The 11,374-nt window shown below is 39.4% G+C and overlaps 1 protein-coding gene and 2 long non-coding RNA genes across 3 annotated transcripts; 2 read left to right on the top strand and 1 right to left on the bottom strand.

Moving 5' to 3' along the window:
* Window positions 1-638: 638 nt before the first annotated feature.
* Window positions 639-6,277, top strand: LOC106749038. Its single transcript, XR_001374807.1, has 3 exons — window positions 639-1,038; window positions 3,817-5,578; window positions 6,141-6,277. It is a non-coding gene; the product is annotated as an uncharacterized LOC106749038 (long non-coding RNA).
* On the bottom strand, window positions 3,078-3,812 carry LOC106749039. Its single transcript, XR_001374808.1, has 2 exons — window positions 3,724-3,812; window positions 3,078-3,635 (listed from the first exon to the last, which is right to left on the bottom strand). It is a non-coding gene; the product is annotated as an uncharacterized LOC106749039 (long non-coding RNA).
* A 766-nt stretch (window positions 6,278-7,043) lies between the features above and the next one.
* LOC106749004 (vascular endothelial growth factor A-like) lies at window positions 7,044-10,582 on the top strand. The gene is made up of 6 exons (XM_014628001.1): window positions 7,044-7,877; window positions 8,254-8,314; window positions 9,283-9,470; window positions 9,688-9,780; window positions 9,941-10,125; window positions 10,315-10,582. The coding sequence occupies exons 1-6, from the start codon at window positions 7,647-7,649 to the stop codon at window positions 10,340-10,342; spliced, it is 786 nt and encodes a 261-aa protein (XP_014483487.1). The 5' UTR covers window positions 7,044-7,646; the 3' UTR covers window positions 10,343-10,582.
* The last annotated feature ends 792 nt before the right edge of the window (window positions 10,583-11,374 follow it).

Below are 11,374 nucleotides of genomic sequence, written 5' to 3'. Positions count from 1 at the left end.
TATACGCAATTCAATTTTACGTTGAAAATCTATATATCGCAAGATTAGAAACAAAATACGTGTTTTCAAGGTGGCGTATCGACACATTACGTCGACTTCGCGAAGCGTTTCATTGATATATCGATACACGTATTACACATCTTGGCGGTTAATTCGGCAATTTGTATACATCAAGCGGGGGACGTGATGGAAATTCTAACGAGGACGAAACGCGCCCACATGGGACCCAATAAAGCAATCTGTATTATGCCGACGAGCAATCTCGGTTACAAGTCGATCTGCGCCTCATGTTTTTAAATATTAAAAAATTAATATTTTTCTGCTCAAATCAAAAAATAATAATAACGATAAGCACATTATATAGATTATTACCGATAACGCTCTTCCTCTCTCTATCGTAGTATTTACTACATAAATACTCGCTTAGTTTTGACAGTGTGCGTTAAATTGACGATCTCCATGCTGAAATCACGAAGCCGCCCGACGGAATTTCCTCGCGGAGAATTTTCTTCGCGTATTAATAGCGATTGATAGCTCAAACAGATCAAGCGTTCGAGTACCCGAACACTTCGATAAATCTCTCTCTCTCTCTCTCTCTCCTCTTTTTTTCTTCTGAGCGAGAGAATCGCGACGGAGAATCGAGCGGTGTCATTGGGTTATCGACGACTATCAAAGTTTCAAGTGGCTTAACAACACCGTGCGAGCGTTTAGTAATCGGGAAGGATGCGCTGCTTCAACACGACCGTCGCTCTGGTGCTGATCCTTTTCGTGAGCCTCGGTTGGGGTTGGTCCTTCACGAACGTGGCGATGACCATCGACGAGTTGATGCGACCGCGAAACGAGGACTCGCGAGTTTTGAATTTCAACGAGAGCAACACCGTCCCAGCCAACAAGGACGCGGACGTCACGATGCTTGGCAGAATAATAGTGGTTCCACGAAGGAAAAACGGTCACTGTAAACCGGGCGAACAGGTCGATCGGCGTGGCAAGTGCAGGACGGTGTGGTGAGCGAGTTCGCCGGATAAATAAGGGGGCAAGGTACGCCTAAACTCCCCCTCACGGGGTCACACGATAGTTGGAGTTGTGGGAGTTTATCCGTCGTTTTCTCTCTTCTCGTATTATCTGTACCTTGAAAGCAAAAGAGCCTCGAAAACCGTTATCTTCATTTCTCTCGTTATCGGAATTATGGAAGTCTAAGGTCCGCATTGATAATTATTGGTTAAAAACTTGCCTCGAGTCTCGAGGTGTTCCAGTCTTGAATTCAGAATTAGACGTGAGTTTTTCATTTGAATCGCGATGACAGGTATTACCGTCAAATATATCACACGATTCACCTGAACCGTGTAGTAACGCGTACAGCGATGTATAGATTCTTAACTCGCGCGAGTGAACAGAGTGAATTTGTTGCGGTCTCGGTGGAGTGCGTGAAATTCACTATTTGATTTCGAGAGAAAATCTATTCGTTCATCGATTCAGAATAGAGAATTCATTTCGTCTGAGCGAAAAAGTCACTCGAATCGGAATCTCACTCGAGGAGATCACTCCGGAGAGTGTAAACGCTCGAGAACGTTCGCAGGAATTTCTACCGTATCTACTTCTCTCGAACATGACGAGTGTTTTTCAAACTCAAAAATGTTAATAAATTCCGTAGCACGTGTCTTTCTTTTTTTCTGACGTACGTGCAGCTCGCTAGCCGCCGAAGTGAAGGCCGCGATATCGTCATGCGGCGTTCTCGGCTATCGCAATCTCGAATCGATGAAAAACTCCAGGCACGTCGGCTGATAAAGCCGGCCGTGTATTCGCGATATTCCGCTTCGCCGATAAAGTAACCTTTTGAGCTGCTTCGAGTACAAGGTCGATTTTAATTTTAGCCCGTCCATTTCCGAGTGGACTGTTTGCGCTCGAACGGGAGCGAATCAATCGTCGCTGATCTCGCGACGGGGGCCGGCTAAAAGTCACGATCGCACCGCGCATCCGATTCCCTCCGGGCGAAAAATGCGAGTTTCCGCTCGGCCGGTCGCGAAACGTGCGGAATCCGAGTCTCGTTCGCGCCTGCTCGCGTACCCTCGTCCGTTGACAGGCGAACAACGTTCACGAGCCCGTCGCAACGGACAAGCAGCTTCTTCCGAGACCCGATAGCTTCAGCTCTTCGGGCACACGTGAACACGATCATCGGTGCCGATAAGCATCAGCGGCATAAAGGTCGCGCTAATCACGCTGCACGACTGTCTCGTCAGTATCGCATCTCGTCCGAAGGAAGTCGGTCGAAGGTTCCGCGTCGCGCCGCTCGAAACGCACCGGAAATCTCTCCCCTCGATCCGCGCGTTGAGTCAGCGATTTGTTTTCTCCGGAGAAGTGTGGGAAATGCGCGCGGATGATTACGTGCGCTGAGTGATTCCGCGTGATTTTTCCCAGCGAGTGTGCTCACTGGCGATCCGCTGGATTGTCGAAGAAATCCCCGAGAAGAATTGCGAAACGCGATCGGAATAATTCGCCGAGCCAGACGCCGATCTCGAGCGGTCATTCGTTACGCACGCTGTGCGTATTGCGCTCGCAATCATGAGGCTCACATTGGCGGTAGCGATAGCGCTGTTTTTCTTCCTGTCGATGTCGAGCGCGCACACCGCCAGCACGAACGTGTCGCGGGAGCATTTCGTGCTTTTCGTAGACTTGATGTCGAAAGTAATCGAGAAGGGCTCGATTATCAATGTCCCCGTGCAATGCCCGCCGGAGAAGGTCAAAATTGGAAATCGCTGCAGAAGGATCTTCTAGGTAAGCCGGGAAGAGGAAGGAAGGCGCGAGAGAAAACGCGAGGCCTCCGTTGCGTTGACAATGAGAGAGAAGGTGGTTTTGTCGGGTTAAAATTAAGCGATTTACAGCGATTTCGTTTGCACAAACGAAAGAATAGTAACAACAATAAGTGCACAAAGTTACCGTCAATGTCGGTGATATCCTGTTGTTTGACATTCTACGAAATATTTAGTAAAATTATTCCCAATTAGGCGGTTAAAACCGTCGACCGCAGATGGAGGCCGCTGAGGTGTGTACGCTGGAAGGAAAGAGATAGTAAATCTCACTAAAATTATAATCGTCTTAGCGCCAACTGTATTTTATGTTGCTCCAAAAGAACAGGGACAATAAGCATGTAAGATTATTCCCGATCGCATTACAGTAGTGCTTACTATAAAAACAGCGGCTATAAATATTTTTAGCGCGATTATAGTCACAAGTATCGGTCGCTTTTTTTTCTCAATATATACCCCGATTGATACGCACGCAATTGACTCCCATAGCGTCATCGGAGTCCGGTGTGTTGAATATGAGTGTCGTATATTTGCGTTATTGCGTCAGTAGCCGCGTGCTTATATCTGATTTTTTCTAATCTGCCTCCCCGCCTCCAAGTGCACGTCTATTTGCCGACGATGATAGCAGGCTTTTACGGCGCACTGACGTCAAACACGTTCGCACTTATGCCCGGATGGTCGCGGCGCGCTGACGCAAACCTATGATTTCGACGAAGTGTGTTACACTTTGCGAAGTTCATCCTCCCCGCCGGAAAGATTCGTCGTGGAGAACTCGGCCCGTCAGACGCGAGCGCAATCGCCACCTCGTATCGATCCTTTCATACCCGTCAACTATACGATGAATTACCCAAGCGTATTTATTTATAACCGCCATTCTATTTCCGCGTACTGCGTAGCCGCCGCTTCCGATATTACTCACCACTTCGCGCGTGCAATAAACCCTCGATAATCGATTTTACACGCGAGAAATGTCCAGATGTACGAGAGAGACCTTTCTTGATTTCTGTTGCAGAATCTCCGTAGATAGTCGACAACGTAGCCACTCGTCATCAAGGGGACACTTCCGAGAGGGAAACGGGAAAGAGAAGACCATACCAAACTCCAGCATAATTCGAGATGCGTGCACCGGAGACCTATATAGGGGATATCGGACTCTGCAAGGAAAAAAATGATTAATCTCATCAAATTGTAATTGCTCTCGGCGTCAATCATACTTTTTGTTATTCAGACGAGAAAGCAGTAACACCGATACACATATAATGTTATTGTAGTTAAGACCATGGGATAATATGTAGTACTATAGTAAGGTTTCCTACACAAAAATACTTTTTCCGATTATAATTATTTCGCGATGCAATTACAGCCACAAGTGGCAGAAAATACTTCTCAGACCGATCGAGATACTGAGAGGTCGCATATCCGAGTCGCGATGAGAAAAATCCGCAATCTCTGGTTTACTCGTTTAATCAGCAAACGGATATTGATTTTACATCGAGCGTATATAATTAGCGATATGAATTGCAGGAGTATTAAGTGCACGCTCGATATTAGAATAAAAGGAGACTAATGGGAAAACAATTAGTCTACGCAACAAGTTGAATCGATCGAATACGTCGATCATGGCTGCGTAAATGAATAAATGCGCACGATACCGGCATAATTATCATATTATTAGACTCACTCGGAGGCATAATGATAGAAACATGTTTCCCAATAAATTTCGTAACGCGTTCGGTAACTAGATAGAGGAATTTGTTTTGCAACGGCTCTCGAAAGATATGCCGTTCAGTTAGATGCGCTTCGAAATCCATCGAAAGAAAGCTGTTCTCGTCAATTTGCTTCCGAGTATGCGCGTATAAGGTGTGTACAGTGTCAAGAATGGTAGTTATTACGCGCTAAGATATATACGCCGGTTTATGTATACACGATAAGACACACATTGCACGTAAACTTAATGGTTTAGATAAAATCGCAATAAGTAAGGTATATAACTGACATATATATATATATATATATATATATATTAACTGACACATATATATATATATATATATATTCATATATGTACGTGTAAAACTGTCACAGGTCACTATAAAATAGGTGAAATGCATATCACATACGTATAGAGTATGCTTTCGTTACATTTTTCCTTATCGCCGACAATATTCGCTAGCGTTATTTCGCGAGGCGGAATTTATTCGTCGCACATACATGCAGGCACGTGTAAGCAAAGTTTAATCGCGCTTCTCGATAGTTTAATCGCGCTAGTATTTCACGGAAGTATTTTGACGTAATTATCAAGAAAAGGCTCGTGCGTAAGCAATCAGGATATGAGTATCAACCGCAAATTAAGGGTGACCAACAGGAGGAGGCAGGAAACCACATTGAAATGAGAGCCTAACTCATATATAAACATATGTGCCACAATCGTCAAAGGAGCCAGTCGTTTATTAGCGCGTCGAATAACACGAAAGCGCTTGCAAGGAGAAGCGAAGATATTTCATACGATTTCACATTCGCCACATTTAAATTAATTTAAAACCCAAGACTACTCGAGAGAGAGAAAGAGAGAGAGAGAGAGAACATCGTTCTTAATAATGGCACCGACGCGTCTGTTACTGCTGATTCTCGTGTCGCTGATGTTGGTATTCGCGAGTGAGGGGAGACCGCTGACTTTTCCACGGAGAAACCCGTCGCAGACGAAGTGCCCACCAGGCTATAGGCACACTCGTACCGGAGACTGCAGAGAAGTTCTGACGTATTGAAAAGGCGAGGTAAATAATTCATGTCACACGGAAAATTCCGCATTGAGAGAATAAAGATACTTAGTTTCGCCAAAATCATAATCATTTTCACCGTTCATCTCTTTTGTTGTTCCAATGGAAAAGTAATAGCGATATAAGCATATAAAGTTGTTATCAGTAATACTATAGTAGCGTCTGCTACAAAAAAAATAATTTTCGTGCAGCTATAATTATTTCGCTATAGAATTATAGTCACAAATATCAAATATTTTTCGCTCGGTGCATTCTCTCTCGGGGTGTGACGACAAACATGGGTATATATCAGAAAATTGTTATCCAGATATATTTTTTTCTTCTTTAATTTGATGAATATAATTAATATTATTCGCAAATGATGAGAACTTCTTCTGCTCGGACAGAATTTTTTTTTTAATCTACAAATAAAATAAGGAGAGCAATAATACTCATTAGTGAAAAAATGACGAAATATTTTTCTCAAATCGAAAGCTTGATGATTAATATTTATTGAAATAATCACCAATCAACATATAAAGCGATTTACGACGAATAATTGATATTTCTTTAATTATAGAATGGGGTACAAAGGCCACGGGACGTACTCAAAGATGCCGGATTAACTACAAGCGATATCGGATGTAACAAAGTGATTATTTTCTTTATTAATTATAATGTACCAGTTACAAATAAACAGTGTATAATCTTGAGTAATGTTGATTTATCGTATTTATATACCTATAACTGATAAAAACGAAATTTAAATACGTCATACTCATTTATCGACTACTGAGATACTATTATCGACGATAGAAATAGGAAACTATAATTTTAACTATTTAATTATTTGTGATTGTAAAAAGAAAATAGTAAGAGGATGTTGGATTATGCTTGATTTATAAAATATCTCGATATTGGAAATGGAAATGTCAACAATTACTTGAAATTTTATCGCTAGATGGTAACAAAGTATAAAACTGAATTTATAGATAATGTATATAAATTATAATTCTTACTGTGTATTTATGAAAAAAATGTTGGTTTAATAATAGTGATTTTTGTCAACACTAAAAGCTAATCGACAAATATCGAAGTACCAGTCATTAAAGAATATTTCAAGATCTAGACAATTTTCCATCACTCTAATATAAAAAGGTATTAAGATCGTTATCTCGGCAAAACAAATTCTATTCATAAACTCAATTGACTTGAACTTTCCAATCTGCTGAATTTATCTTCCGCAGCTTATTTCACAATTGTACTTGCTATCAGTTGGTAATTAAGTAATCTTGTATACGGCGAATTTCTATAATGTGCTATTTTCTGAAAAAAACTTTACTTCTTTTTATTTAAATATAAACAAAATCTCATTAAATTATATGAAACCTCAATAACGCCTTCAAACTCGGATATTTTTGAATCGAAAGCATTTCGTATCTAAATACTTCTGACAATTAATCATACAGTAATAAATGTTTAATTAAAAGCTAATATAAAAGTAAATAAAAAATAATCTTTCGGTATCGGTCGATCAATCGCTCGATAATCACGTTTAGACATACGATGGCTATATTTCCGAAGTGGACTGCAAAAAATGCTGTCAAAACGAGCGATAAACCCTTGTAATATAACACTAGAACGGCGGTAGCAGTTAAATGAAATATGACTAATGAATAAATAATAAGTTTTTTATTTATTTTTAATTTACAGATAAAAAATTTTTTATGCGCGGTAAAATTAACCGACTACCGGCATTCTACATCAAAAAAGCCATTTTAAAATGATTACGTTTCATTTTCGCTTCGCGAAACTTCCAAGATTGCCTTTATCGCGCTTCTAAGGAAGAGATGATAAGTGATCGCGTATCAGTTTGATAGTCGCCCGGTATCATGGTATCGGAAATAACTAGTGCACAACGGCACGAAATAGTTAGGTGAGAAGACCGATCGTTTCGTTCCAATGGAACTATCGCCCGTAAATTTATTATTATCGCATTGACGAAACACTGAACGTAAGTTGCGAACGTGTTCATAAAGTGAGGATATTCAAAAGAGAAAGAAAGAATAGTGTGTCACAGTGAAACATGCAACTAACATGGGCCAACATGACGTCCAGCGGCCGCCAGAGGCTGCGCACGCTTGCGGAAATTTTGCTGCCTTTGGGGATCGTCTGTGCCTTCGTCGGCGTAGGCACCGGGGGATATTACATCGGATCGCAGTATCATTGTCTTCCATGCGATATCTATCCCAAATCGAACGACTTGAAATCGAGAGATAAACTTCCGGCAGATTCGGTGGACGACAAATATATACTGGTAAATTGTTCAAGATTTATGCTGGAAATTTGCATTATGTGCTTGCAAAAATTCGCAGATATAGCAGCGACATAGTAATTGTTTTCCTTCAAGTTGCTTTTTAGATTTTAAATGTTGGCCATACTGTGTCGGAATTGATGATTCATATACCGTTAAAAATGAACTTAAAAATAATAGCGTTTCCGATAATAAATTTACGAATTTCACATGAAAATTTATAACCTTTCTTAATTTTTATAATATCAGTGTTGATAGTTCTAAAATATTTATAATGTGTTTCATATTTAATTATGCTCTTCTCAAAAAGTGTAAGAGTTGTCACATGTAATATTGAATGTTTTATTATATATAAAAGCACGATATATTTCGTTTTTAGGCAGACACTGATAGGATAAACTCCTCGGACAAAGCGAAATGTCTGCGGCAACTTATGGACGGTATAGAGAATAAGTATAATTTACTGTCGCGCGTATCAAATAATAATGCCGAGGAAAACCGATCGAAAGGAAAAACAGGACGAGAGCAGAACTCACTCCTTGCAAATTTTATTTTATCGAGCAGATAAGATATTATATACTGAGGAAAAAACAAACGGTGGAATCGATGAGATACCAACGACTTGTTCAACGAGTAAAATTCGCTCGAACTGACGTTTAGTCGATTCAACAATATATATAGTTGCTGCAATAAGTTATCATCAATTGATTCGATGATTGCGATTTAGTCATCAACTGTATCAACGAAACGTATTGCTATGTCCATGTGTGATTTGTTCGGAACGCGCAATACTTCTTTGAACGACCGCCAATTTTGTCGACCCAACTTCTTTCTTTCCAATGTATTGAAAGACAAAGTTACACGATAAGAGCTCCACGTGATAGAACACTGTTATTCGATACGAACATATTGTACAACATGATATTATTTTGAGAAATTAATATTTCAAGTTGTATGCAATTTTCCGACAATAGCTGCGTCGCACGTTCGACGCAGCTATTGACGGAAAAACTCGATAAGCGCGATGCGAATGAAGCTATCATAACTCTACCCGAGATAAGATCAATATTTTCCGTCTAAACAGAATCTGACTGAACCTTGATTACAAAGTGCACGTTGAGAGACATGCGTCTCAATTGTCCCGTTGCTTTTGTAACAGTTAGATTATTATTTTATTAAAAAACAATATTATTTACTTTAAAAGAAAAAGGAACAGAGTAATAGAAATATGTTTAATCAGAAAAATTTTCTATCGCTTTATATTTAACAATACATATTCGAAAACTATGTTACTTATACGATATATGGGAGCTTTCGACTTGTGCATTACTGTGAAAAAATAACCAAACAAGAAATTGTTACATTTTCATGTTACATATTCTAATTGTTACATATTTATGTTCCAAAGTCATCACAGTCGAACTCGTTTCGCGGACTAGCTGCATACCTGAAATGCAACATGTGGACCTGAATGTGGACAAAGATCCTTCAATCGTCGTGTTTCCGCCCTGTGCGAGAATCAAAAGATGCGGCGGTTGTTGCAGCAGCTCTCTGTTGTCTTGTCAACCGACGGCTACAAAGATAAGAAACTTCGAGGTATTTGATCATAGTCCATTTTAAGGTCATCCAAATTGGGCACAGTGTCTATTTAATACCGTCAATGTAATCCGAGCATCTCTGCATCCGGAATCGAAGCAGAATTTTTCTAACAAAGGACGATATTATGAAGATTTTGACCTATGAAGACGTTATAATCGAGAAAAAAATTTGCAAAATTTTCAACGTCCCCTTTCGCGTTGTTTGTTGCTTCAAGGTGAGCGTGTCGACGTTGAAAGGGGGGATCCGTCGAAACGTGTCTCTAGAGGAGCACGTTACGTGTAGATGCGACTGCAAACTCAAGGAAAAGGTAAATTGACGAGTACTCGATGCCTTCCTATTTAATTACTCCGGTTTGTGAACCTCACACTTCACGCATTGTCCCGTCGCATTATTCTTTACGCGAATGTAGTCGTCGACAGAGCGATCGACGTCAGTGATGTCATTTGACGCTACTTTTTTCAACGTAGGATTGCAACGAGAAGCAAAAGTACGATCCGGACAACTGTATGTGCGTGTGTGAAAATACCGACGAGGAGGACAAGTGCAGGCAAAACAAAGACATGAGGATCTGGAATCCGCATCTATGCGTTTGCTCATGCAAGAAGTTCGAAGAATGCAACTCCGACCAATACTTCGACACCAAAATATGCAGGTATGAGCTGACCGAATAGGGAGATCTGTTAAAGGAAAAAGACGTCATCCTTCTCAATGCACTCTACTAGCTCACCACTTGTAAATCACTTGTCCTGTCACGATAACTTTATGGCCTTTAATGCAATTTGGCAACAAATCATCATAACGTCTCCGTAATTATTCACACGTAACCGCAAATGTATTCCAGATGTCGGCCGAAAAAAAGCAGCTTCTAGGCTGCTAAACATATTCGCAACCACGAAAAGTTCGAATACGTTCGAATACAAGTTTGATAACGCCCGACACTCGAAAATATATCATAATCTCTTTGAATCGAGTCCAGAAGAAAACACAAGGAGAATCCGGAGTACAAGTGACACAGGAATTTAGACACGGAATATGGGACATTATAAGACTGCTAAGACACATTTATGTTGTTAGTCCCTACCATCAGAGTTGGGCGAGATCAATTTTGAGTAACGAAATAAAATTATTTATTTAACCTGAAGATTTATTTATATCGAACTTGATATAATAATATAATAATACTTGTTATAAAAAAGGAATGTTATAATAAAGGGATTCGCTATTAAATATAATAAATAGAATTCCATATTGATAAAAATAATAAGATAGAACAAAACCATTTGTGGTTTTGACGATATTATTTGTTAACACGTTCATTGCCAAGCTGAAAATTGGAATTTCGTATTTTTTTAATTTTTTAATTTAGTTTTTATTGTACTCAAAATAAGTTAATATATTATTTATATGCTTTTATTATTATATACATAGGATTTATGTACTCTAAATATCTATTACGTGATAACGCGTAATCGACCGTTTGGTGAGAACTCGCATCACGCGATATCGTGATGATTGGCAATGAACGTATTAAGGAATACATTTCTTATTCAATACATTCGTAATTAAGTAGAGAAAAAGGCGCGATTTTAACGCGGCAATATGACGTTTGCACGAAAAAGTTGGAATCTCCAATTTCTATAAGCGAGAAAAACGGAAATTAATGACGTCACACTTGTTTATCGACTATTGAGATACTGTTATCGACGACAGAAATAGAAAACTACTATTTTAATCATTATTTATGATAGAAAAAAAGAAATAAGAAAAAGGATGTTGGATTATGCTTAATTTATAAAATATCTCGAATATTGAAAATGGAAGTATCAACAACTGAAAATGTTATATTTATCGATAGATGGTAATAAAATATAAAATATAAAACTGAATTTATAAATAATATA

This window comes from Dinoponera quadriceps, unplaced genomic scaffold, assembly GCF_001313825.1.
Source record: "Dinoponera quadriceps isolate SergipeBrazil2010 unplaced genomic scaffold, ASM131382v1 scaffold3061, whole genome shotgun sequence".
Lineage (NCBI taxonomy): Eukaryota > Metazoa > Arthropoda > Insecta > Hymenoptera > Formicidae > Dinoponera > Dinoponera quadriceps.
Note: the sequence above shows the minus strand (reverse complement) of the source record. Positions and strands in the feature narration are given on the sequence as shown.

Excerpts from the sequence above, each read along its gene's own strand:
- LOC106749004 (XM_014628001.1), top strand. The coding sequence starts at position 7,647 with ATGCAACTAACATGGGCCAACATGACGTCCAGCGGCCGCCAGAGGCTG. Across the intron at positions 7,878-8,253 it reads TGGACGACAAATATATACTG|GCAGACACTGATAGGATAAA; the intron begins GTAAATTGTTCA and ends TTTCGTTTTTAG. Across the intron at positions 9,471-9,687 it reads CAAAGATAAGAAACTTCGAG|GTGAGCGTGTCGACGTTGAA; the intron begins GTATTTGATCAT and ends TGTTGCTTCAAG.